We start from the raw sequence: 27,345 nt of genomic DNA, 5'->3' as shown, positions 1-27,345 counted from the left end.
ATCCATCCTTCAACTCCGGGAAGAACCTACTCATACAGGTTCTTGTTAAGTGGGCTCTATGTACCACTTTTAGTTGCGTCAGGCTGAGCCTTGCGCACGTGGAGGTGGAGTTGACCCTATGCAGTGCTTCGCTCCAGAGTCCCCACCCTATCTCAATCCCCAGGTCATCCTCCACTTTCTTTCTTGTTGCGTCCAGTACGATGTCGGTCCTTTCTATCAGTCGGTCATACATGTCACTACAGTTTCCTTTATCTAGTATGCTTGCATCCAGTAGTTCTCCCAGTGGTGTCTGTCGTGGCGGTTGTGGGTACATCCTTGTCTCCTTTCGTAGGAAGTTTTTGAGCTGGAGATACCTTAGCTCATTCCCCCTGGCTAGCTGGAATTTCTCTGTCAGTTTGTCCAGTGCTGCGATCCTGCCGTCTGTGTATAGGTCCCTGACTGTCAGTGTCCCTCTGTCCTGCCCCCTCCTTTTGAAGGTGGCGTCAGTCAGTGCTAGTGTGAACCCATGGTTGCTGCAGATGGGAGCTTTGTCCGACATTTTGGTCAGGCCAAATTGCTGCCGCAGTTGGTTCCAGGATTGGAGGGTGGCTGTCACCACTGGGCTGCTGGAGTGTTTTTTGGGTGGGGATGGGAGTGCTGCCGTGGCGAGGGCCCGGAGGGAGGTCCCTATGCAGGAGGCCTCCTCCGCGCGCACCCACTCGGCTTCTGGATCCTTGATCCATTCCCTTATTCGCTCGGCCATTGCTGCCCAGTGGTAGAATTGTAGGTTTGGGAGGGCTAGCCCCCCCCCCCTGGATTTTGATTTTTGTAGGACCTTCTTTGGGATCCGTGCAATTTCACCCCCCCCCCCCCCCCCCCTCCCATACAAACGCCATGATTAGTTTGTCCAGCGCTTTGAAAAAGGCCTTGGGGATGTAGATCGGAATGGATCTAAACAGGAAGAGGAACCTGGGCAGTACGTTCATTTTGATCGTCTGCACTCTCCCCACGAGGGAGAATGGGAGTGTGTTCCATCTTTGCAGGTCCTTTTTTACTTCCTCCGTCAGACTGGCGAGGCTCCATTTGTGGATCCCTTTCCAGTCATGAGCTATTTGGATCCCCAGGTAGCGGAATTTGTGTCGGGCTTGTTTAAACGGCAGTCCCGTTAGTGCTGCCCCCCCCCCCCCTACTTGTGGGTGTCCTGGGAAGATCTCACTTGTGCTCATGTTGAGTTTGTAGCCCAAGAAGGCACAAAACTCTTTCAGGAACGCGATGATTCCATCCATGCTGCTCTGTGGATCCGAAATGTAGAGGAGCAGGTCATCTGCATAGAGTGAGACACTGTGCTCTCTGCCTCCCCTTTGGATCCCCCTCCAACTTTTTGCTGCTCTGAGCACGATTGCTAGTGGTTCAATCGCTAGAACGAACAGCAGTGGGGACAGTGGGCATCCTTGCCTGGTGGCCCTGTGCAGCTGGAAGTATCGGGAGTTGGTATTGTTGGTCCATACGCTCGCCATGGGAGCGTTGTATAGGTGCTTTACCCAGGAGGTGAACCCTGTTCGAAGCCCGAACCGCTCCAGTACCTCTATGAGGTATTTCCATTCGACTCTGTCGAAGGCCTTTTCTGCATCTAGGGAGACGATGACCTCTGGTGTTCTCTCCCCGGAGGGGGTCATTATCACATTCAGCAGGCGCCTGATGTTCGAGGTAAGCTGTCTACCTTTGACAAAGCCCCAATGGGCAGGGCCCAACGCCCCACATGGAGGTTGGACTTTGCTCTACAAGCTGACAAGGCCTTCAACGAAAGGATATCGCGGGTCATAGCAGAGTACACAGAGAACAACCAGAACGGAGTCCTCTGCGACCACCTCAGGTACACAGTCTTCTAGCCTTTTGGCTAGGATTTTGGCCAGTATTTTGGCATCCGTGTTCAGCAGTGAGATGGGTCTGTATGACCCACATTTCGTTGGGTCTTTGTCTTTCTTAGGTATCAGCAAGATTGAGGCCTGTGCTAGCGTGGGTGGCAGTGTGCCCCTAGCTAGCGAGTCTGAGAACATCTCCCGCAGGTGCGGGGCCAGTGCTGTCACAAAGTTTTTGTAGAAGTCCGCCGGGAACCCGTCTGGTCCCGGCACCTTCCCCGCCTGCATGGAGCTAATGCTGTCCATGATCTCTCCCAGTGCTAGTGGTGCTTCCAGGCCCCGTTTTCTGCCCCCTCACCTCCACGACAGAATGTCCAGTCCATCAAGGAACCATTTCATCCCGGACTCCCCCATTGGGGTCTCTGAGGTGTACAGCCCTTGGTAGAAGGCTTGAAGGTTTTGTTGATCTTTCCTCTCCGCCAGGAGCTCTACAGTCGGGGCCTTGGAGTATTTATGGTCTACCTTCAGTATGGAGTCGACCAGCTGCTGCCTAGCCGCCCTTTCCTCCCTATCTCTTCGCGCTTTGAAAGCGATGGTTTCCCCTCTTAGTACGGCCTTTAGCGCTTCCCAGAACGTGGAGGGTGAGACCTCCCCGGTCTGGTTATTCTCTGTGTACTCTGCTATGGCTCGCGATATCCTTTCATTGAAGGCCTTGTCAGCTAGTAGGGCAAAGTCCAACCTCCATGTGGGGCGTTGGGCCCTGCCCGTCTCCAGCCTCACATCCATGTAGTGTGGAGCATGGTCTGATATCACAATTGCGGAGTATTCCACTTTGTTCCATTTTCCCCACCACAAAGATGTCAATTCTGGTGTGTATATTGTGTACTGGAGCGAAGAAGGAGAATTCCTTCTTCCCTGGGTGGGCGAACCTCCAGGGGTCTACCGCTCCCATCTACTCCATAAAGTGACTGAGATCCCTTGCCATGCTTGAGGTTTTCCCCGTTTTGGGGTTTGATCTGTCTGTCTTTGGATCCTGTACACAGTTGAAGACCCCCACACGATTAGTCGATGCGTCGCTATGTCAGTGATTTCTGCCATGGTCTTCTTAATGAAGCTCGTGTCGTCCCAGGTGGGTGCGTACACATTAACTAGTACTACTGGTGCCACATCCAGGGCCCCGCTGACCATGACGTACCGTCCCCCCAGGTCCTGGACCGTCTTTGTCGCCCTAAACATTGTCCTCTTGCCAATCAGTATCGCCACCCCCCTGGCCCTTGTCCCATAGCAGGAATGGTAGGTTTGTCCCACCCAGTCCTTTAATACCCACAGTAGGTCCTGCTCTCTCAGGTGTGTCTCTTGGAGGAAGACTATCCGGCCCTCATGTTTCTGAGGTGGGTGAGGACTCTGGATCTCTTCACTGGGCCGTTGAGTTCGCTTACGTTCCAGGTGGCTATCCTGGTGGGGGGCTTCTGCCCCCTCATTCCTGTGGGATTAACCATACTTACCTGGTGGATGCACCCCTGCCCTCCGGGGTGTCCCTTTCTTAGTGGGCCGTCCAGGATGGCCGCTGTCACTGCTCTCTCCATGCGGTCGGGTCCCTGCGCTCCGGGGTTTCCCTTTATCCCGGGGACACCCGACATGGCCGCCCACTGTGCATCCACCACGCGGCTAGTCCCCTGCATTCTGGGGTCTCCCTTCGCCCAGAGACCGTACTGGGTGGGTGCTTGCAGCGATTCCTTGTTTCGAGCCCTTGGTTGTGGCACTTTGTAGCCCTATTCCTTTTCTAGCCTTGTTTGTCCCTCCTTCCCTGTGTCTCCCCTCCCCGGTCTCTCCCCCCCTGTGACCCCCCCCCCCCCCCTCCCCGGTCTCTCCCTCCCTGTGTTCCCCCCCCCCCCCCCCCCCCTCCCCGGTCTCTCCCTTTCCCCCCTCTCCCGTATATCCCTCCTTTGTCCCTCTTTCCCCTGTTCCTATCCCCGTTTGCTCTAACGTCTCTGTTGAGTGGTCCCCCCCCCCATCCCCTGCCTGACGCAGGCCTCCCACCTGAAGCGGTCCCTCGGGCAGTGGTTTGCTCTTTGTTCAGGGTGCGCTTGTCGTGGCGGAGGCGGGGGGCCCTGGCGTTGCCTCACCCCTCCCCTCCCCCCCCCCATCAGCGTGTTGTTGCCCTTTGCCAGGGACCCCTTATTTCTACCCTAGCTGCTGGTTTTCCAGCCCGTGCTCCTCGACAAACGTATTTGCTTCGGCGGAGGCTGTAAAGAAGTATTCTCTTTCTTGGTATGTGACCCAGAGTTTCGCTGGGTACAGCATACCAAAGCGCACTTCATTCTTGTGAAGAGCTGTTTTCGCTCCACTGAATTTAGCCCGTCTCCTGGCTAGGTCTGCCCCAATGTCCTCTTAAATTCTAATGAAGTGTCCTTCCCATTTGCAGGTTCTGTTTTTCCTGGCCCAGCGCAGGATTGTTTCCCTGTCTTGGTACCGGTGCAGTTTAGCTATAACTGTTCTCGGGTGGTCTCCTGCCTTGGGCTTCGGGCGCAGCGACCGGTGTGCTCTGTCCATTTCTGGTGGGTTGGGAAAGGTTTCCCTCCCCACTACATTGCCCAGCATCTCGGCCATGTATGGCGTGGGGTTTCTACCCTCGATCCCCTCTGGTAGGCCCACTATCCTGACATCCTGCCTTCTCGAGTGGTTTTCCTGGTCGTCCACTCTGCCCTTCAGGCTCCCCTATGTTGTGCCCAATCTCCCTCTCCAGGGCCGTGATCCGGTCGCTCGTGTCAGTCGCTGCTTTCTCTGGCTCCTTAATGGTCGCCTCTTGGGCTTTCAGTTTCTCCCCTTGGGCTTCTAGTTTCTCCTCTGCTCTGCCCAGGGCCTGCTGCACCTCCGTCAGGGCCTTGGCCATTTCTGCCTGCACTGCGGCCTCTATGTCTGCCTTAGCCTCTGCGTTGTTTACCTGCTGATGCTGCCTCAGTGCCTCAGCAAAGGCTGCCTTCCAGTTCCAGGTCCCCCCTGGCCCCGGGAGAAAATGCACCTGTCTGCCCAGATCTTTTTGATGCGGCGATACTGCCGTTCCGCCGCTTTGTGCGCTGATTAACTCATCTGAACTGGCTCGCTCATTGTCCCATCTGCCGTTGGTGCCCCTTCTCCCTCTGCTTTGGCTCCCTTCTGGCATTTTTTTACACCCCTTCCTTTTCTTTTCTTTTCCCTTTTTCCCCATTTCTTTCCCCTTTTTTTTGTTTCTTCCCTTTTTCTTTTCCCCTCCCTTCTCTCCTTTTTGGTGAGAGAGAAAAGTGCAAAAAGAAATCCCCCCCCCCCCCCCCCTCTCTTTAAAAGTTTTCTTTTCAAAGTTTTGTTTTTGCAAAAGTTCTTTTTTCCTTCCTTTTCCCTCACTCACCCAGGGTCAAGAAAGAGAGAGAGAGAGAGAGAGGCTTCTGGTCGGGAGTCCCTCTTTGTTCCTGTCTCGTGGTGGTCGCCACCGGTGGGGGGGTGGGTCGGGGTCCCCGCTGCTTGGTCCGGGCCACCGCTCGTCGCACCATGCACTCTCCTGCTGGGGGCGGGAGGGGGGGGGTGGGGGTTTGGTCGTTGATCGCTCCTCCATTCCTTCCTTCCTGCAGGTTCGGCTCCCGCTTCGGTCCAGGCCGCCGCTTGTCCTGCCATGCGCTCTGCTGCTGTGCAAGGGGGGTGGGTGCCGCCGGATCGCTCTGCTCCCGAGGGCCCAGATCTCCTGCTCCCGATTTTGCGGGACTTTTTTTTTATCTAAACCCCCCGGAAAAGCCCCGGCTTCATGGACCTGCGGAAGCCTCTTTGCTCAGCCCTTGCTTCTTAACAAAGTCCATCGCCTCCTCGGGTTCCTCAAAATAGTGGAGCTGACTTTCATACGTAACCCACAATCATGCCGAAAAAAGCAGCCCGAACTTCACCTTGTTCTTATACAAAATCTCCTTCACCTGCCTATAGCCTCCCCTGCTCCTGGCCACCTCAGTACTCAGGTCTTGGTAAACACGCAGGGTGCTATTGTCCCAAGTACAGCTTCATGTGCACTTGACTCATTGCAAAACCCGCTCTTTGTCTAGGTACCTGTGGAACCGGACCACCATCGCTCGTGCGGGACCCCCTCATCGCGGCTGCCTCACCTGCACTCTGTGTGCCCTGTCCATCACCGGCGGGCGAGGGAACACCTCATAGATCATAGAATTTACAGTGCAGAAGGAGGCCATTTGGCCCATCGAGTCTGCACCGGCTCCTGGAAAGAGCACCCTACCCAAGGTTAACACCTCCACCCTATCCCCATGACCCAGTAACCCCACCCAACACCAAGGGCAATTTTGGACACTAATGGCAATTTATCATGTCCAATCCACCTAACCTGCACATCTTTGGACTGTGGGAGGAAACCGGAGCACCCGGAGGAAACCCACGCACACACGGGGAGGAAGTGCAGACTCCGCACAGACAGTGACCCAAGCCGGAATCGAACCTGGGACCCTGGAGCTGTGAAGCGATTGTGCTATCCACAATGCTACCGTGCTGCCTACCTCGTTCCCCAGCAACTTCTGAAACATACCCTCCACATACGCGGCAGCATCAAGCCCCTCAGCCCCCTCCGGGAGGCCAACGATCCTTACATTCTGCTGGCGAGATTTGTTGTCCAGGTCCTCCAGCCTTTCCAGGAGCATTTTTTACTAATTCCTCAACCTCCGAATCTCCTCGTCCACCACCGTTTAAAAGTTGGCCTGCTCCTCCGCCGTGTTCTCCTGCTTCTGGAGCTTCTCAGCCTGATCATCCAGCCTTTTTTCCAATCGGTCCATTGACTTCAGGAGCGCTCCAAATTATCGCTCTTCAGAGCTAAAAAGTCCTCCTGCATGGCCTGTAACAGCTGCTCCATTGTAGGCTGGGCTGGCGCCTTGCTCTGGACATCGGCCATATTGGTCTCTCTCTCAGCCTCCACCATGCCCTTTTGTGACCACTTTGTCTGCTGTTTACGGTCCCTCTGGCTTCTTAAGTCCATACAACTCCGTATGGGTTCAGTGCCTGAGTACTATTGCTTTCCAGTTCTGCGCTCAAAAGCTCAAAGAATTCGGGGGAAAAGGTCCAAAAGCCCATCCGAAACGGGAGCCACCAAATGTGCGACCTACTCCCTCATAGCTGCCACCGGAAGTCCCCAATAATTTATTTCTAACATATAAATTTGATACACCTATTCAGTATGAATTGCAGATTTTACGCCACACTTCGGCCTAGAAAGCAGAAGCACGAAGTATTTCATTATAATAGTTGAGGCAGACTTACCAACCATTTGTCCGGCTTCAAACTGAGAAATACTTGGCCTTTACTCAGTATCTTTCTCTGGTAGCATAGCTAATATCAAAAACTTTGTATATACAGTGTTAGGCATAATTTCAATTGCACCTCCTCTGCAGCTTAGAACAGTCAAACACTAATCTATAATTTCATAAAACTATCATTGCAATGGTTTTGAAGAGTCAATTGATACTTTGATAAATCCAGAACCACAACTGAATCTCGAGTTCTAGCCACTCATTAACAGAAGGGATCAACCATTACATAAATTTTCAACCAGTTCTTTTGCAATGAATAACCATGAAAAGCAGCAGAATTCCTACTTGTGATTGTTCATATTAACATTTGGCTTCACAACTATTAACAATTCCATGGTGATATTAATGCGAAATAACCAGGGAAGCTGAGTGGAAATCATTCTGCATGGATGCTGTAATATGAAACATAGTCTTTCTTGCATTCATCAACTGTTGAATGTTGCAAGCCAGATCAACAATGGTACATCCCTGGTGTGTGCATACTGTGGCCTGCAAGCTGTGACCACCTGACCCAGTCTGAGACACATTCAAATTAATGCAAAACATCTGTTAAGCTTTCTTACCTGTGAGTTACTGGAGGGATATTATCCATTATTGTACAGACTCTGTACGCTTGTATTGAATTTCTCTCTGCTCTTTTACCAGAGACATTACACTTTTGATTACAGGTAAAAGTTTACAGATGAAAATAAAAATGGATTTTGGCATAAATGTGCAAAGAGTTTACATGAAAACATCATTTACTGTATATTCCAGGTTGTTCTGTCCCCCCCAACATATACTTTAGTGGTTTATAAAGCACAATGTTTGGGTATTTCAGGTACACTGAATGATCAGAAACACACCAAGTCAGATAGCATATCAACATTATTCTGTTTGCTGAATATATATTTAGTAAAGTTGGATTTTTGTAGCTCCAAAACCCAGGCTTTCTTGTGCTACCTCAATTCATATTGTTTCATACCTGGCTGCCGTGCAGGCCCTGTTGATGATGATGCTGAGCAAAAAATCTGGATTTTCCGGAATCTTCTGAGGTCGGGCTGATAGGCTTAGGGTCAGACATGGAGCGCTGCATCACTTTGATTGGCCGAGGCAGACTTTGCAGCCGTTTCGGTGACTCAGTGGTGAAATGTTTTTGTGGAGTAACATGAGCCTTGTTTAATTTCTCACATGAGGTGAAAGATGAGTCTAACAGCCGATGGGGGGACAGTGGTGAGACAGGAGAGTATAGAACCTGGGGAGACTTAGGAGGCGGACGAATCATTTGAGGCAAAGGCTCAGGTGGGAGGTGACACTGATATCCTATTTCCAAAGGATCTGGTTTCTTTTTCTCAACTTTTGGGACAATCATAATTCCTTGCTGTCTGGTATTAGTTTGATCCAGAGGACCAGATGTTACAATCTGTATGTTAGTGGAATAGGGATTAATGGTGGCTGGAATTGCAAACTGAGGGACAACAATGCCTTGTGACTGTGCTTCTGGTTCTGTCTGGCAAGCAAGGCTCTCTCCTTTGTAGGTTTTCTCAGGAGCAGATATATATCTTACAATTTCCACTCGGGGGTCAGGTGTGATATGGATGGCGGGTGACACTGGCCCTAGCTCATTTGGATCTGTTTGTACAGAGCAATCACTGACTGTTTGTATGGCAATACTGGAGGTTCCCTTTGATGTTTCTCGTTTGTGTTCTGTGCTAGAATCGGAATGCTTTGAGAACCTGGAGCGGCGTCTACGAGTCGGCTGTTCCAATTCTCCATCTTCGTCATCTGTTTGTACACTGCAATCCACACTTCTCTTAGTTCGTCTCCGACGCGACATGTAATAGCATTCTTCACCTTCTTCATCATCAGTCTGTACACTGCAGTCTGCTATTTTCTTAACCACATACTGATCACGCAACGATGCATCATCTCCCTCGTAACCATCCTTAAGTCTCGGCATGGAGTTTCGCTTCTTGATGCTCCTATGTTCCCAGTGTTCATCAGTTCGAAGAGACAGTTCAGAATTAGATCGTTGTGGTGCTTCTATAAACCCCCTGTGATGTGGAGACAAATATGTTTCTTGAGCAGTGGTGACAACAGGGGCACCTTCTATGTATGGCTGATTCACAGGCCAGTACTGGCCATTCTGACCTATAGTTCTTTGCATCTCAATAGCCATCTCTGACATAGTGTGTGGATTAATCCTACCAGAAGGATCACAAACCGCAGGGAAATTTACAGTATTTCGGACTTTCTGCTCTTCCAGCTGCTGGTGCAGTTGCTGTTGCAGATGTTGAATCTGCTCCAGTTGCAGTCTCTGTTGTGCCAACTGCTCTCGCTGCAACACAAGCTGGGCCTGTCTCTCCTCCTGCTGTTGATGTAAAACCTGCTGCTTGATGGTCTGCAGCTCCTGAAGCTCGCGTTGCACTATGATTTGCTCACTCTCCCGATGGCGCTGCAGCTCCAGGCGCTGGCGTTCCAATTCTTCCTGCAGACGTTGGTGCCTCACCTTCTCCAACTCCACGCGCTCTCGCTCAATCAGCAGAATATGATCTTGCTGGTGCTTTCGCTGATGCTCTTCCTCTTTTTCTTCCTGCTTTCTTCTACTGGCACCAGTCGATGCAATATCACTTTGCTGGGCTTCCTGTTGCTTTTGTTGCTGCAGTTGCTGTTGCAACAGGTGCTGCAGTTGCTTTTGTAGCTGCTGCTCTTTCTGCTGTTCAAGTTGTTGTTCTGCTTGCTGCTGTTGCTGAAGTTGCTGTTCTTGCAGCTGTTGTTCTTGCAGCTGCTGTACTTGCTGCTGTTGAAGTTCCTGTTGCTGCTGTTGTACTTGCTGCTGCTGCACTTGCTGCTGCTGTTTCACTTCCTGCTGCTGCTGTCGCTGCTGTTGCAATTGTTGCTGCTGCTGATGTTGCAACTGTTGTTGCTGCTGCTGCAACTGTTGTTGCTGCTGCTGCTGCAATTGTTGTTGCTGTTGCTGCTGTAGTTGCTGCTGAAGCTGCAATTGTTGTTGGAGCTGTTGTTGCAGTTGCTGCTGTAGCTGTTGCTGCTGCTGCATGAGCCCAACGTCTGCCTGCTGCTTAGACTGATTAGCATCTGGGATGAATTTCTGGGCCGCAGGAGCTGAAGCATTTTGTTGCGGAATACCACCTTGCTCTGGCCTCTGTATGGTCTGACTTGGTACAAGTTGATTTGTATTCAGACCTGCAGTTCTAACGTTACTTATGGGTGCTGTTCCAGGCTTCCCTAGATATATAGGTGCATCCCCCGCAGAACTTGTAGGGACAGCTGTAAATCTGTTTGGCGGCAGGTAACGGTACAGCCCAGAAGGTGCAGCAGGCATCCTCGGTGCAACTAGAGGAAGTCTGGTCAACCTCGCCAACGGCACAGCTGTGACATTGCCAGGCAAGAAGGGTCTGTAAACACCTCTCAACATTGGGCGCAAGATAGAGGCTGGCTGTGTCGTAATAGGGAGAGTGGAAGCAATTGGAGTGTTGATTGTAGAGTATATCATGCCATCAGGTGCTCTCACAGGAGCAGCAGGAGGGTACATGTGCCTTATGGCTCTCATGCGTACAGCTTGTGGCATGTTGCCAAAGCCGTGCACTGCAATACGACGTCGAGAGTCAGATAAGGATGGATGATACATCATACCTTGTTTTATGGGTGTCATTCCTTGTTGGTTCGACATTGCACTGTTCCTTGCAAGCTCACTGCAGTGTGCATTTGGCCCAGCTGGTCCATATTGCAGGGAATCTGAACTATTTGTGTACCTGTTTCCATAATGATCCATGGAATTTAGAGCTGCACACATCCTGCTGATTTCTCGAGCTGTGGTCGCACTATAGTGGGCCAAACTAGCCTCCTGAAAATTTGGCGGATCCTCTCGCATCGAGTATGGATAATCTGAATGAATATTAGACATTGAACTGTATCTTCGCATTGGTGTGGGTTGGCTGAAGATGTCTGACTGTTGCCTCAGATCAGTGAAGGAACCATACTGCATTCCAAGTCCCCAATCTCTCCCCTGGTTGAAAGCTAAATTGTAAGATTGTCTCATTGTACTCAGATCTACAGCGGCGTCTCCTCCAGGTGGGTGATAAAGAGGCTCGTCCTTCATTAGACTGTAATTAAGACTAGCCTCTAACAAATTGGAGTCTGACATAGATGAATGTAGCCGCCCAGAAAATACCTGAGGAAATGCTTTGTGCTCTTCATACAAATTAGAACCATCCTTGTAAGTAGCCATTGGCTCTTTATACTGGTACCTGTCAACAAGTTCCTGAGTTCTGTTGTCATAGTACTTCTGAGCACTATTCCTGTCGCTCTGCCGTGGTTCAGTCATTGCTTGCTCTGGAGTTTGGGTGCCAGGATTAAATGCCCCTGTACAGCTACCAGCAAAAGGAAATTTATACACAACATCACAACAAACAGCCCTTTCTGGATTTGCTCCCGTCAGATCCAAAGCATTTGAAGGAGGATCTTGTTTTATCAGCTTTGTAACTGTGCCAGTTGCTGTGCTGTCTAGTTGCACCATTACATTGTGTGCTTTCACTCCAAGCATGCTTGCTGAAGGAGCAGATGGCTTTAATTCCAGTGATGCTTCTTTGTGTACCTGTGAGGTGATAAAGCCACTGTCTTGAGGTACTGACCTAGGAATGGCACTCGCACTAATGGCGTTACTGATATTGCTCTGGTTCACTAAAATGTCCACTTTGCGAATTGGAGCCATTTGGTTAGCCAAATTAAATCTAGCAAAATGTGGTTGGATTTGACCAGTAAAGCCCGATTTTGTTGTGACCGTTGCCATATCAATATTGTTTATACTGTCTGTTACAATGGAGGGTTGGACCATTGATTCAAGTTGTTTTGTTTGTGTGAGACAGATTGCTGTTGCTGTGTCATGACCAAGGTCCATAAGATTCTGGAAAGGATCTCCATATATCTTTGGTACTTTGGCCTGGGAAATTAGCACAGATGATGTTATCGTTATGCCCACAGTTGTAGTAGGAGTTGAGTTTACATGTGGATGTTCCTGCACATTAAGATTCATGATTAATGGCTGCACGGCAGTGGACTGACGGCAAGGAATCTGGTCTGATTCAAGCGAATATTTTCTACTTTCTGTAGCTAAAGATGTCAAATCCATGCCATGATCGGTTATGATTACAGGAGGTGATTTACTAACTGTTCGGAGATCTACTACAGAGCTGCAAGTCCTTGAAACTTCCACTGAGTTTACATTTGCATTCTGGTAGATCAATGATGTTTTGTTTAAAGAGGTGTTTTCTAGAGGAACCATACCCTGACCAAGCACGGCAGAAGTTGTGACAACTGTCGAAGCTCTCTGTGTTGGTTGAATCATAGATATTCTATCAGTCTGTGATGATGCCTTGGTGTACACAGACTGTAGCTGTACCTGCTGTTGTGATGAAGCAGTCACTGGTTGAGTCCAACCATGCAAGGTTTGCTGTCGATTCAACCGAGTTGGTGAGGTGTTTGGCGAGACAGATGAATTGACAGTCAATGGCTGGGCTGTGGATGAAATATTTGATGCCAGAGTAATAACCATGAATGTGGAGTCAGGAGAAGATATTTGCCTGGTTAGGCGAGGTGACCTAATTGAAGTTTGAGTTCCTTGAGCCATCATTGTGGAGGGTGATGGGGCCATGGTCACATTGGAAGGTGAAATAACTCTGGTGTTAGATGTCTGTGTTGAAAATTCTGTAGTGGATTTACCACTAGACATTGGACTTCTTGACATATTAGTTCTGGATACTGTTCTCTGTGAAGCTGGAGAAAGAGGCTCCTCAGGGCTGGAATTTTTGAAAAAGCTCCCAGACGTTTGTGTGGCTGCTCCATCAGGGTTAGAAGTCTCATAGGATTCACTGAATTTCTTGCTTCCAGAGATATTATTTTGTGAGCTATATTGTGTTACGCTGCTAGGATCTGAGGGCCTTGCTTGAATGTATCCCATACTTCGATCAATGGGAGTAGATCCTGCAGAAATAGAGGATTGGGTTGCTATTGCAGTGGCCACAGTCACAGCTGATTTTTTGTTGTACGTTGTGTAAGAGGCTGTGACAATATGTGAAGTGTCGCCCTTTGTTCCAATAGGTGTTGCAGTCTGGCTTTGATCCTGCATATCTCTAGTGAAATACTGGGTTACCCTAACATCAGGGATGCCTCTATTGGCGCGAGTAGAAATAAAAGACATTGGTGCAGATGACTGGGTGGGGCTTGTTCCAGGTGTAAGAAGTGCATCAGTTTGCCTTGCGAGTTCTGAATAAGCACTTTGTGCATCAAGAAGCTTCTTTTCCTGAAACGACCTCTCAAGATTTTGTAACTGGGCATTTTGTTGCTGCAGGCGGAGCTCAAGTGATGGTGAGCGAGACAATTTGGGAGTGTGCGCAGCAGCCTTCACGGTTCTCTCATATGCTTCAGATTTCTGCAGCTCACTTTGTAAACCTGTCTGGGATAATGCTATTTCATTGTTTGTGTAACTGTAGACATCTGAAGATTGGGATTTGTAATTATTCTGCATGTAATCATCCTGCTGGTAAGCACTGCCATAAGACATGTTCTGTGTAGGTTGCTGTGTCTTTAGCATTTCGGCTTTCCTCATCATTTCCTCATATGCTTCTTCTGCACTCTTCAATGGTTTTTGATTCACTGAAGCATTAGTTGATTTTTCAGTTGGAGAATACAAGGACATAAATGATGGGAGGTTGTATTCACTGCCCGATTTGTACAATCTGCAGGTTGTTATCTCAAAACCTTCAGCTTCAGAATCCATTGTCGGTGAATACTCAGAGCAGGATGAACGATGGAGTTCTTCCATTTCTGCAGCTTGCCGCAACTCCTCTGTGGGAGAAGCATCCTCAATGGGAGAAAGGTTGCTTGGTGGTGTTTTGGATCTTTCCCGTCTTCTCTGTGCCCTTAACTCTTCTTTGTCTCTTTTTGCTTTGCGTGCTGTGCTCCGAATACGATGCTGTTCAACCTCGCGCATCTTCTCCTGCTCTCGAAGGAGCTCTTCTTCTTCTCGTAGCTCCTCTTCCTCAGAAGAGTCCTCAATAGTTGGCAATAGAGGGCCATGTGAACGATGCCTAGCTTTCTTTGCTGCTTAACTTCTTCAAGTCTGTGTCTTCGACTTGGACTACTGTCACTGTCTTCTTCCAATGAAGAGACAGAAGTTGGTGAAGTGCCTGATGAAAAGGTAGGTGTTGAGGGTGGCAATGTAGATGAGTATTCACCCTTTGATTTTTCATCTGGTGACCCTGTCAAACTTTCCATCTCTAATTCAGGTTCTCTGTCAATGTTGAGATCTGTTTCACCACAAACTTCGACACCTTGGTATGTATTTGTGGTGTTCAAGTCAATAGTCTTGAAGCGGCGTAGCCCAGCTGGTTCTCCCACCGAATCCTCTTCTGCATGAGTTATAGATTCTCTGTATGCATCATCTTGTTCCTTCTGTTCTTGCCATGACTGGCTTTCTTCCTGTCCATAATGTTCCAGTGTAGCATCTTCAAAGTTGCTCATTGCATTAGGATCCAGTTGCTGTTTTGATGGGCTTTGTTTGTTGGACTCTGAATTATGTTTATGACTCTTCTTCATACGACTGCGTTTAGAACGACTATTCAAATCCTCAGCTTCCATCGAGGTGTTATCCTCTTCTGCACTCATTTCTAAGAGTTGCCTTCGCATAAATTCTTCATCTGTTAATATTGCACCTACGTGTATGTTCTTAGTTTGGGGAGGTGATACTGCACTTTCACTACTGTCTTCAATATAGTCATGCCGCAATTTCCTGCCAAATTCATCCAGTGACTCTAGGCTTTCTCTTCGCTCACTTTGGTCCTCAAATTCAAACGTATCTTCATCCTCCTCTTGTATATCTTCAAGCTCTTCATCTGAACTGTAAGACTCTGGTGTAATTGAAAGCGATCGTGGTCTATGTCGCTGCCTTTGTTCTTCACTTAAATTCTGAGCATTCCTCCCTCTTTTAGCCTCATCTCGAATATTTTGGGATTCCAGCAATGGACGTACAGTGCTCTCCAACTTTGTAATCTCTGATGGACTCTTTGGACTCTGCAGCAGCAGACCAGACTCATTAAACTTTTGTCCCTCTTGGTGCAATAAAGTTGTAATCTCACTTTGTGAGCTAGATATGCCATCAGACGAGTAGCCTGTATCGCTTAAGCTTTGTGGGCTACGTGAGAGCTCCTGCGGGTAGCCTTTACTCAATTCCTGAAAACAACAAAAAGATTATTGTCAACAAATGGTCACAATCAGTAATCACACTTTTGCAACCTGTATTCTACTGTGTCACCAGAAAAAGCTTGCAAAGCATTGCAGTGCCAGATAGGTCGTGCCTTTGTTTAATAACTGAAATTCAAAAGGAAATCAATTAGCAAGCATTTGGAACTAAAATGGTCTTCAAATAAACAACCAACTGGTTTACTTGAAAATAATTACAGATTGATAAACAATGTGAACATCGCATGAATGATGTACGATAATGAATAATAATATGAATTAAAATTACAACTCAGTTTCCCAATTACAGGTTAATTAAAGTTAACACATTAAGTAGAAAAAGGTCTTGTTTGGAGTTCAAAGAACTCATTGCTAATGCCTTATTCATAGTACAAGCAGGTTGTCATAGTCGTGTGAGGGTCACATAAATAATGTTTGGTTACTGAAACACTAACTGGCAATGCATGTTTCAAGGCTGTAAAAATCCCAGTGACTCCCTTGCTTCCTTCCATAACCTGAGACTTGTTGCTTTTATGCAGTCTTCTGAAATCTGTCTTGCTCTCTGTCTCTTCCCTTTTTATAATATTCCCTGATCTTTTTCTCTGACTGTTCACAAAAATCCTGCTGCCCTTTCTGATATCATGTGCTTGCTTTCTCTTTGTCTTGATCTTTCTCTCCTCGTGGTCTGTCACTTTTCTAATCTATTAGCCCAATCTCTACTCTTTCAAACTGAGCCGTGGACATTTACATAAGACTCTGGAAAGTCAGTGGAACACCGAGGTTGACCCTCAGGCAATATGCAGCATGGGGATTCTGCACATGAGAGGGGTGACAGAGAAGTATCAGGAGGGCTGACGAAGAGGACATAACATCTAAAATGTGAATTTAAAAATAAAGCCTGCAAACACAAAAGTGAAAATTGGGTGAAGAAGAAAATGGCAAAAGGATTTGAACAATCAGCAAAATGACACCAACAGTGGGTGGCTTCCAACAATAGCATCACAATCAGATCGGCTTTTACAGTTATAAATTTAATACCTTTTCCCCACTATAAATTTTGATATGGTGTCATCACAATTGTGACAACAAGTAGTACATGCCATATGTGAGACTTACTTAATAATATATGCAGGAGATACATATTCAGACCTATTGAGCACTGCAGTGGTATGATGCATTGAAACATTAACTCACAATTAATTACATGTATTTCCAAGGTTCAGACTTAATCCTATCCTTAACTTCCAATTTGGACCAAGCAAATGCAGATTGGGATATCTCCTTCCACAGGTGGGTGAGAAAGATAATGCTGAGCAACTTATGCTCCTCCTTTGGGCCAGCCAAAAGGAGTACTGGTGGTATATTTAAAATTAATCTTTTTGTGTAAGTATATTGCAAGTTTACTTTAATTACAGGTGGGGGAGGGGAGTCAACTAAGGCCAATTTAAAAGAGCAACTTGTAACTCACTCCCAGTGAGTTCTCCCAGTGAGCCAGAGAAGACACAGCCAGAGTGAGACACAGCAAAGAGTGAGTTTGGGAATTTGAAGCTAGGTGGGGAGGAGGTGCTTTTTATCCCTGGTAAGTGACTGGTAAGTAGTTTTTCTCTTCATTGTCTAATTCATTTATTAATTTTTTTTCTTTCGTTTTTTGGAATTGTAGTTGTATATGTTAACCTAAGATTGCAGACATGGCAAGAGATCCCAGACCCGTGTCATGGTCCTCGTGTGCAATGTGGGAGCTCAGGGACACGTCCACTGTCCCTGGCTCCTTCACATGCATGAAGTGTGTCCAGTTGCAGCTCCTGTTAGACCGCTTGACGGCTCTGGTGCTGCGGATGGACTCACTTTGGAGCATTCGCGATGCTGAGGACATCATGGATAGCACGTATAGCGAGTTGGTCACACCGCAGGTGAAAGTTGCTGAGGGAGATAGAAAATGGGTGACCAAAAGATAGAGCAAGAGTAAGAAGGCAGTGCAAGTATCCTCTGTGGTCTCCCTGCAAAACAGATACACCGCTTTGGATACTGTTGAGGGAGATGGCTCACCAGGGGAAGGCAGCAGCAGCCAGGTTCATGGCACAATGGCTGGCTCTGCTGTGCAGCAGGGCAGGAAGAAGAATGGCAGAGCTATAGTGATAGGGGACTCAATCGTAAGGGGAATAGACAGGCAGTTCTGCAGACGCAATCGAGACTCCAGGATGGTATGTTGCCTCCCTGGTGCAAGGGTCAAGGATGTCCCGGAGTGGCTGCAGGACATTCTGGGGGGGGGGGGGGGGGGGGGGGGGGGGGGGAATGGGAGGGTGAACATCCAGCTGTCATGGTGCACATAGGCACCAACTATATGGGTAAAAATACGGGACGAGGTCCAGCAAGCTGAATTCAGGGAGTTAGGAGTTAAACTAAAAAGTAGGTCATCAAAGGTAGTAATCTCAGGATTGCTACCTGTGCCACGAGCTGGTCAGAGTAGGAATGTCAGGATAGATAGAATTAATGCGTGGCTCGAGGGATGGTACAAGAGGGAGGGATTCAAATGCCTGGAGCATTGGAACCGGTTCTGGGGGAGGTGGGACCAGTACAAAGCGGACGGTCTGCACCTGGGCAGGGCTGGAACCGATGTCCTGGCGGGGTGGAGGGGGGGGGGGGGTTTGCTAGAGCTGTTGGGGAGGGTTTAACCTAATGTGGCAGGGGGATGGGAACCAATGCAGGAAATCGGAAGGTAGTAAAACAGGAACAGAAAACAGGGACAGGGCAGTAAGGGGAAAAGTGTAAGGCAGAGGAGCCATAGTCAAAAATCAAAAAGAACGACAGTACAAGGTGCAGTGACTGAGGGAAGTTCAGTGAATAGGCCCAGTAATACGAAAAGGAATAAAATGGGAAGTAAAAACATAAATGGTAAGTGACGCAGCAGGTTGTTACATGAAGATATGGGTTCAACGACAAGGAAAATTAGGAGAAAAGTTAAGAGGAAATATAATTTAGGAGAGGTTCCTGATCGAGGTGTTAAGATTCAAAACAGAGGTATAAAAGCCAACATAATGTACTTTACCTGAATGCTCGTAGTATTCGGAACAAGGTAAATGAGTTGATGGCGCAAATCATCGTGAATGCCTATGATTTAGTGGCCATTACTGAAACATGATTAAAGGATGGTCACGACTGGGAGTTAAATATCCGAGGGTATCAAACTATTCGGAAGGACAGAGTGGATGGTAAGGGAGGTGGTGTAGCTCTGTTATTTAAGGATGACATCCGGGCAATAGTAAGGGATGACATCGATGCTATGGAGGATAAGGTTGAATCCATTTGGGTGGAAATCAGGAATAGTAAGGCGAAAAAGTGACTGATAGGAGTAGTCTATAGGCCACCAAATAATAACATTATGGTGGGGCAGGCAATATTCAAAGAAATAACTGATGCATGTAGAAATGGTGCAGCAGTTATAATGGGGAATTTTAATCTACATGTCGATTGGTTTAACCAGGTCAGTCAAGGCAGCCTTGAGGAGGAGTTTATAGAATGTATCCGCGATAGTTTCCTCGAACAGTATGTAATGGAACCTACAAGGGAACAAGCGGTCCTAGATCTTGTCCTGTGTAATGAGACAGGATTGATTAATGATCTCATAGTTAAGGATCCTCCCGGAAGGAGTGATCACAATATGTTGGAATTTAAAATACAGATGGAGGGTGAGAAGGTAAAATCAAACACTAGTGTTTTGTGCTTAAACAAAGGAGATTACAATGGGATGAGAGAAGAGCTAGCTAAGGTAGACTGGGAGCAAAGACGTTATGGTGAAACAGTTGAGGAACAGTGGAGAACCTTCCAAGCGATTTTTCACAGTGCTCAGCAAAGGTTTATACCAACGAAAAGGAAGGACGGTAGAAAGAGGGAAAATCGACCGTGGATATCAAAAGAAATAAGGGAGAGTATCAAATTGAAGGAAAAAGTATACAAAGTGGCAAACATTAGTGGGAGACTAGAGGACCTGGAAATCTTTAGGGGGCAACAGAAAGCTATAAAGAAGAGTAAGATAGATTATGAGAATAAACTTGCTCAGAATATAAAGGCAGATAGTAAAAGTTTCTACAAATATATAAAACAAAAAAGAGCGGCTAAGCTAAATATTGGTCCTTTAGAGGATGAGAAGTGAGATTTAATAATGGGAGATGAGGAAATGGGTGAGGAACTGAACAGGTTTTTTGGGTCGGTCTTCACAGTGGAAGACACAAATAACATGCCAGTGGCTGATGGAAATGAGGCCAAGACAGGTGAGGACCTTGAGATGATTGTTATCACTAAGGAGGTAGTGATGGGCAAGCTAATGGGGCTAAAGGTAGACAAGTCTCCTGGCCCTGGTGGAATGCATCACAGAGTGCTAAAAGACATGGCTAGAGAGATTGCAAATGCACTAGTGATAATTTACCAAAATTCACTAGACTCTGGGGTGGTCCCGTCGGATTGGAAATTAGCAAACGTGACACCACTGTTTAAAAAAGGAGGGAGGCAGAAAGTGGGTAATTATAGGCCAGTTAGCTTAACTTTGGTAGTAGGGAAGATGCTGGAATCTATCAAAGAAGAAATAGCGAGGCATCTGGATGGAAATTGTCCCATTGGGCAGATGCAGCAAGGGTTCATAAAGGGCAGGTCGTGCCTAACTAATTTAGTGGAACTTTTTGAGGACATTATCAGAGCGGTAGATAACGGGGAGCCAATGGATGTGGCATATCTGGAATTCCAGAAAGCCTTTGACAAGGTGCCACACAAAAGGTTGCTGCATAAGATAAAGATGCATGGCGGTAAGGGTAAAGTAGTAGCATGGATAGAGGATTGGTTACTTAATAGAAAGCAAAGAGTGGGGATTAATTGGTGTTTCTCTGGTTGGCAATCAGTAGCTAGTGGTGTCCCTCAGGGATCAGTGTTGGGCCCACAATTGTTCACAATTTACAGAGATGATTTAGAATTGGGGACCAAGGGCAATGTGTCCAGGTTTGCAGACGACACTAAGATGAGTGGTAAAGCAAAAAGTGCAGAGGATACCAGAAGTCTACAGAGGGATTTGGATAGGTTAAGTGAATGGGCTAGGGTCTGGCAGATGGAATACAATGTTGACAAATGTGAGGTTATCTATTTTGGTAGGAATAACAGCAAAAGGGATTATTATTTAAATGATAAAATATTAAAACATGCTGCTGTGCAGAGAGACCTGGGTGTGCTCATGTATGAGTCGCAAAAAGTTGGTTTACAGGTGCAACAGGTGATTAAGAAAGCTAATGGAATTTTGTCCTTCATTGCTTGCGGGATGGAGTTTAAGACTAGGGAGGTTCTGCTGCAATTGTATAAAGTGTTAGTGAGGCTACACCTGGAGTATTGTGTTCAGTTTTGGCCTCCTTACCTGAGAAAGGACGTACTGGCGCTCGAGGGTGTGCAGAGGAGATTCACTAGGTTAATCCCAGAGCTGAAGGGGTTGGATTACGAGGAGAGGTTGAGTAGACTGGGACTGTACTCGTTGGAATTTAGAATGAGGGGGGATCTTATAGAAACATATAAAATTATGAAGGGAATAGATAGGACAGATGCGGGCAGGTTTTTTCCACTGGCAGGTGAAAGCAGAACTAGGGGGCATAGCCTCAAAATAAGGGGAAGTAGATTTAGGATTGAGTTTAGGAGGAACTTCTTCACCCAAAGGGTTGTGAATCTATGGAATTCCTTGCCCAGTGAAGCAGTGGAGGCTCATTCATTAAATGTTTTTAAGATAAAGATAGATAGTTTTTTGAAGAATAATGGGATCAAGGGTTATGGTGTTCGGGCCATAAAGTGGAGCTGAGTCCACAAAAGATCAGCCATGTTCTCATTGAATGGCGGAGCAGGCTCGAGGCGCCATATGCCTACTCCTGCTCCTAGTTCTTATGTATTTGAATTGAACTGCCAAAGGGAGACTTTGAAATGTACCTAAAATAGCAATTTATTCCTCAGTTTCAATGACTAGTTAATATTGTGAGGCTACTTTAAGAGTAAATAGAATGATGAGATACACTTTCAGAACACTGGACTTCCTGTCAACAGAGGCTATACTGAAAGTTTAAAAGGTGCTGATCTGGTCAAACATCTCATCCACTATTCTTTCAAAATAACAAAATTGCATTGGAAAGTAAGCAGGGAAATTTCAAGTGCAAATTGGATGTGATATGAATGTAAGATTAGAGCCAAGAGTGAAAATCGTTGAAGATATAAGCATATTGATAATAAATTAGGGTTAGACACCGTAGAGTTAGTGAAGCCCATATTTAAAACAGAGCTTAAAAATAAATTTGTTGTTGAAATGAAAATTGTAAGCCAAAGCCAAAGACAATATGGGAGCTCAAATTGCAATCGTATATTAGTCTGCCAGTTGGGGTATATCAGAATGCTGAACTTAAGCAAATAGCTTTAGCACAGGGCTAAATAGCTGGCTTTTAAAGCAGACCAACGCCCGTACCAGCCTCTCCGAACAGGCGCCGGAATGTGGCGACTCGGGGCTTTTCACAGTAACTTCAATTGAAGCCTACTTCTGACAATAAGTGATTTTCATTTTTCATTTCATACTTATCTACTTTTAAATGTGTTTTTTGGTAGAATATTTGTGGTGAAATAATTAAACAAACTATTCAACATTAAGGCTATTAAACTGAACACACCAGTGATAGATTAAAAAGGTGTGACAATGAAACAATTGTAAATACAGGCTCGCAATCGCCAAGAAGGTATTTGAAAAGAACATTTTGTGCAACTGTAAAAATTAAGCAATCAAATGCTTAAGTGTTGTGTGTGATGATGTGAGCAGTGAAGTGAGGAAAAGACTTTAAATATTGAACCTTTTTTGTCTTGCACTTACTGGGACACATGCAAGAAGGCCAAATTTCAAAAATGATGGCAATGATTTATACTACAAGAGAAGAAATTGCTGACTGGTTGTGAAGTCTATTCTGATTGGCCGAGCCACTGCCTTGGAGAAAGTAAAGGGGGCATTATAGGCTTCCAAAGCTCCCTGGTAATTAAAAATAGTACAAGGCTTGAACATATTCCTTTTGTTTGCAGAGAATGGGTCCCTGCATATGAACGTATGTCACTTCTCGCAAATGTAAATGACTGACTTTACAAGCTCAACTGACTATCTTAAATTAGTTGTTAGCATAGCTAATAGCACACTCAGAATTACATAGAACATAGAACATAGAACAGTACAGCACAGAACAGGCCCTTCGGCCCTCAATGTTGTGCCGAGCCATGATCACCCTACTCAAACCCACGTATCCACCCTATACCCGTAACCCAACAACCCCCCCTTAACCTTACTTTTTCTAGGACACTACGGGCAATTTAGCATGGCCAATCCACCTAACCCGCACATCTTTGGACTGTGGGAGGAAACCGGAGCACCCGGAAGAAACCCACGCACACAGGGGGAGGACGTGCAGACTACTGCCCAATCGTGCAATCACTTCTAACTGTACATTTTGGGGGGAGGGGTTTGCATGTGCAGTCTGGTTGAGTACTGTGTGTAATCTGCCTATTATGAAGGAACACACTGTTTGATTTGATCAGCCAATCACTGGGATAAACAGCCTACATATCTGGCATCATACTGTCACTGAAATTCATACATGACTGTTTAACTGTGTGGTAGGCAGAATGTTTCTTTGGACTGACGGTTGTATCTTGAGTTCTCTAATACCTACACAAGATGAAAAGCTTCAGCAACATTTCTCTCCAACAATACTCAATTTCTGTACTACCAAGTGACTGAAAAGTCTATTGAAGTTTGAACGTTGATAAGTGGACAGATCCCGAAATGAATTGGCAAGAAGAATGACGAGTGGGAGGGTGCTGTACCAGCACTAAGAGAAGTGGTGTGATGATTATGATGAGCAAAATGACATACCGTGGACAATTTATTTTGGGGGATTTAAATGAAAGTGGTTGGTTAGGATGAACTGATGTTGGTAGATTAAAAACAGAAAAAGAACGTGGCTTGATGATGTGATACATTCTTTACCGCCTGCTGCACCTGCATGCTTACCTTCAGCAGATGGTGCACAAGGGCACCTAGGTTCCGCTGCACACTCCCCTCTCCCAATTTACAACCATTCAGGTAGTAATCTGCCTTCCTGTTTTTGCTTCCAAAGTGAATAACCTCACACTTATCCAAGTTATACTGCATCTGCCATTGATTTGCCCACTTGCCCAACCTGTCCAGATTTTGCTGTAGGATCCCTGCATCCTCATCATAATTCACCTTCCCACCAAATTTGGTATCATCTGCAAACTTTGAGATGTTACATTTTGTTCCCTCATCCAAATCATTAATATATATTGTGCGTCCCAGCACCAATCCCTGTGATACCCCGCTGGTTACTGCCTGCCAATTTGAAAAGGACCCATTAATTCCTACTCTTTGTTTCCTCTCTGCCAACCAGTTTTGGAGTGGCCAGATGTAGCACCAGAGAATGATGCAATCCACTTGTGCAATAATTCCCCACACTGGAGAAGATGCAAAAAGTGAAGTTGGAAAAAAATAAAAATGAAGAACAAAAGTTCAGTTCAATTGATGCAGTGGCAGGTGAACTAGATGAGACTGATTAACTAGAAAGCAATACAAAGGAGTTAAGGCGATTATGTACATCAGCAATGAGAAGGGTATGAGACAGTGAAAGATAGTGTTTCGAAAGTTGCAACTGAGAAAGTTTACAAGCTAGATTTTTCAGTGGTTCATTTCTTTAAAAAAATTTAGAGTACCCAATTCTTTTTTTCCAATTAAGGAGCAATTTAGTGTGGCCAATTCACTTACCCTCCACATCTTTGGGTTGTGGGGGTGAGATCCACGCAGACACAGGAAGAATGAGCAATTTTAGTGGTTCAGTTAAGATACCAAATAACTATACTATTTAATAGTTAAAAAGTGTTTGCGCTTGAAGGATATTGCAGGTTATATGGTCTCTAGGCGTACGCTGATTTAGTCATGCATGAAGAAATGGAATTAAAGCACCTTACTGGTGCACATAAAAGAAATACATTTTGTTCGAATATACAACAAACAAGGCCAATGTTATGTATCAGAGACTACATCCCTGCTGGTGGAAAGGGACATCAGCACAGTGTTTTGCATGGGTCTTGAGTTCTCCATTTTGGTTTGTATGAGCAACATTTAATAAATCTCTCATCTGGTTTGTAAGAAACCCAATTGTGTGGCCCCTCCATATCTTTTCTCCTTGCGGATTTAGAGAATATAACAAAAGAGAAAACAGGCAACAAAGACTGATGCAAGAAAACAAATTGCTGGAAAAAAAAATCGTCAACAAAAAAAGTGGAGATGGCATTGAGAGCGGAGAAAAGATTCTCGGGATTAGACTCTCACGTTGAGCGAAGCAAAAGCTGTCGGTGTTGGAAGGGTTAAAAAAAATGAAACACAACTGTGAGTAAGCAGAACAACAATTCAAAAGCTTACTTGCTGTGGAAGTGGATAGAGTCTAGGTAGGAACTGCATTTGTGGCCAAGTGAAATGGGATTCAAAACTGGGAATTCAGAAGTCTACCGACTCTGAACAGACTACTACACAGGAAAAGGTCGAGCCACAGTAGGGCAAAAGGAAAATTTCTAAGTTGCATTGAGGATCAAGGGATTTTTTATTCCATACATCAAAAGTAAACAGATGGGAGGAAGGTGGTTTTAAGTATAGACCCTAGGAGCGGGTATTCGGAGTGGTAGGCAAAACGGCTCCTTGGATGCATTTGTGAAGACTGTGAAGCTTCGAACCCATATGAAGAGAGATTTCAACTTATCTCACAGTGAATCAAACATTGGAGGACCTAAAAGTTGCAACATTTTGCAGTTCAGTAGAGGGTAAAACTTTTATGCTGCTGCAAAACTTAATTCACCCAGCAAAACCAGGCGATAAGACCTATAATGAATTAATTAAAACTCCAGAAGGGCACTTCTCACCCAGACTGTTAATTGCAGAAAAGTTTCTGTTCCACCACAGTACTCAGGAAGAAGGTGAAAGCATTTTACAATTCGCAGAGACTTTAAGTAGGTTAGCAAAATACTGCATGTTTGGTGCAACACTAGACAAAACTCTTTGTGACAGACTGGTATGTGGACGCCGTAGTGAAGCTTACGGTAAGCGATTTAACTCTCAAATCGGCTGTGGAAGTTGCCACATCTATGGAGCTAGCAACAAAATAAGCTTCACAGATAGGGGGTGGTAGGAAGATCCACAAGATGGAGATCGTTAGAAACAGGTGTGGTGAGAGTGAGTGCCCTTGACTTCAAGGTAGCATTTGATCGAGTATGGTATCAAAGAGCTCAAGCAAAACTGGAGTCAATGAGAATCAGAGGAAACGCTCCACTGGTCGGAGTCATACCTAGCACAAAGGAAGATGGTTGTGGTTGTTGGACGTCGGTCATCTCAGTCCTGGAACATCACTGCAGGAATTCCTCAGGGTAGTGTCCTCGGCCAAACCATCTTCAGCTGCTTCATAATGACCTTTCTTCCAATTGAAGTCAGATGTAGGAATATTCGCTGATGATTGGACAATGTTCAGCACTATTCATGACTCTTCAGACACTGAAGCAATCCACATGCAAATACAGCAGGACCTGGACAATATCCAGGCTTGAACTGACAAGTGGCAAGTAACATTCGCACCACACAAGTGCCAGGCGATGACCATCTCCAACAAAAGAGAATCAAACCAATACTCCTTGACAATCAATGGCATTGCCATCACTGAATCCCCCACTATCAACACCCTGGGGGGGAGTTACTATTGACCAGAAACTGAACAGAACTAGCTATATAAATACTGTGGCTACAAGAGCAGGCAAGTGGCGAGGAATCATGCGGTGAGTAACTTGGAGGGGAACTCACCAAGGCTCCTTAGTCAAAATCTTCCAAACCCATGACCACTACCATCCAGCAAGAAAAGTGTAGCAGATACATGGGAACACCACCACCTGGAGGTTCCCTTACAAGTCACCCATCACATTAACTTGGAAATATATTGCCGTTCCTTCACTGTCGCTGGGTCAAAATCCTGGTACTCCCTCCCTAATAGCACAGTGCATGTACCTACACCACATGGACAGCAGTGGTTTAAGAAGGCAGCTCACCACCACCTTCTCAAGGGCAATTAGGGATGGGCAACAGAGGGTGCCATGTGGCGCAGCGGTTAGCACTGGGACTACGGCACTGAGGTACCCAGGTTCGAATCTCGGCCCTGGATCACTGTCCGTGTGGAGTTTGCATGTTCTCCCCGTCTGCGTGGGTTTCACCCCCATAACCCAAAGATGTGCTGGTTAGGTGGATTGGCCACACTAAATTGTTCATTAATTGGAAAAATAAAAATAATTGGGTACTCTAAATTTATAAAAAGAAAGGGATGGGCAAGAAATGCTGGCCTAACCAGTGACGCCCACATCCCGTAAATGAAACAAAGGTTCCAACCTAATGTTCAGGTTTGCTGACATGATATCAAAAAAGGACCTCCAGAAGCCGACCAGCTTTGAGCACGACGAGAACATGTGCGCATGGTGCGCCAGCCCCTTCGAACAATGATTTAATCTATCCTCCACCCCATCGAAAAGGTGGCACATTGTAACCTTTGTGAGGTGTGCTCAAAACACTCCTTTTCAGGGCAGCATGGTGACCTAGTGGTTAGCACAGCTGCCTCACGGCGCTGAGGTCCCAAGTTCGATCCCGGCTCTGGGTCACTGTCCGTATGGAGTTTGCACATTCTCCCCGTGTCTGCGTGGGTTTCCCCCCCACAACCCAAAAATGTGCAGAGCAGGTGGATTGGCCATACTAAATTGCCCCTTAATTGGAAAAAAATAATTGGGTAATCTAAATTTTAAAAACACTCCTTTTACTGAGAGTCAGCCTCGGACAGGACGAGATTGCATTCACCCTC

The 27,345-nt window shown here is 46.3% G+C and overlaps 1 protein-coding gene across 1 annotated transcript in view; it reads right to left on the bottom strand.

Annotated features, from left to right (window-relative positions):
• The window catches only part of LOC119973763 (protein bassoon-like), a gene marked incomplete at its 3' end in the record, with an annotated part of 474,382 nt that overhangs the window by 65,579 nt on the left and 381,458 nt on the right, over positions 1 to 27,345 (bottom strand). Inside the window, 3 exon segments of the mRNA XM_038812186.1 lie at positions 8,133 to 9,905; positions 10,011 to 14,257; positions 14,260 to 15,394. Of these exon segments, the coding sequence (XP_038668114.1) occupies positions 8,133 to 9,905; positions 10,011 to 14,257; positions 14,260 to 15,394 (7,155 nt within the window).

The sequence above is a fragment of the Scyliorhinus canicula genome, chromosome 11 (assembly GCF_902713615.1).
Source record: "Scyliorhinus canicula chromosome 11, sScyCan1.1, whole genome shotgun sequence".
Classification (NCBI taxonomy): domain Eukaryota; kingdom Metazoa; phylum Chordata; class Chondrichthyes; order Carcharhiniformes; family Scyliorhinidae; genus Scyliorhinus; species Scyliorhinus canicula.
Note: the sequence above shows the minus strand (reverse complement) of the source record. Positions and strands in the feature narration are given on the sequence as shown.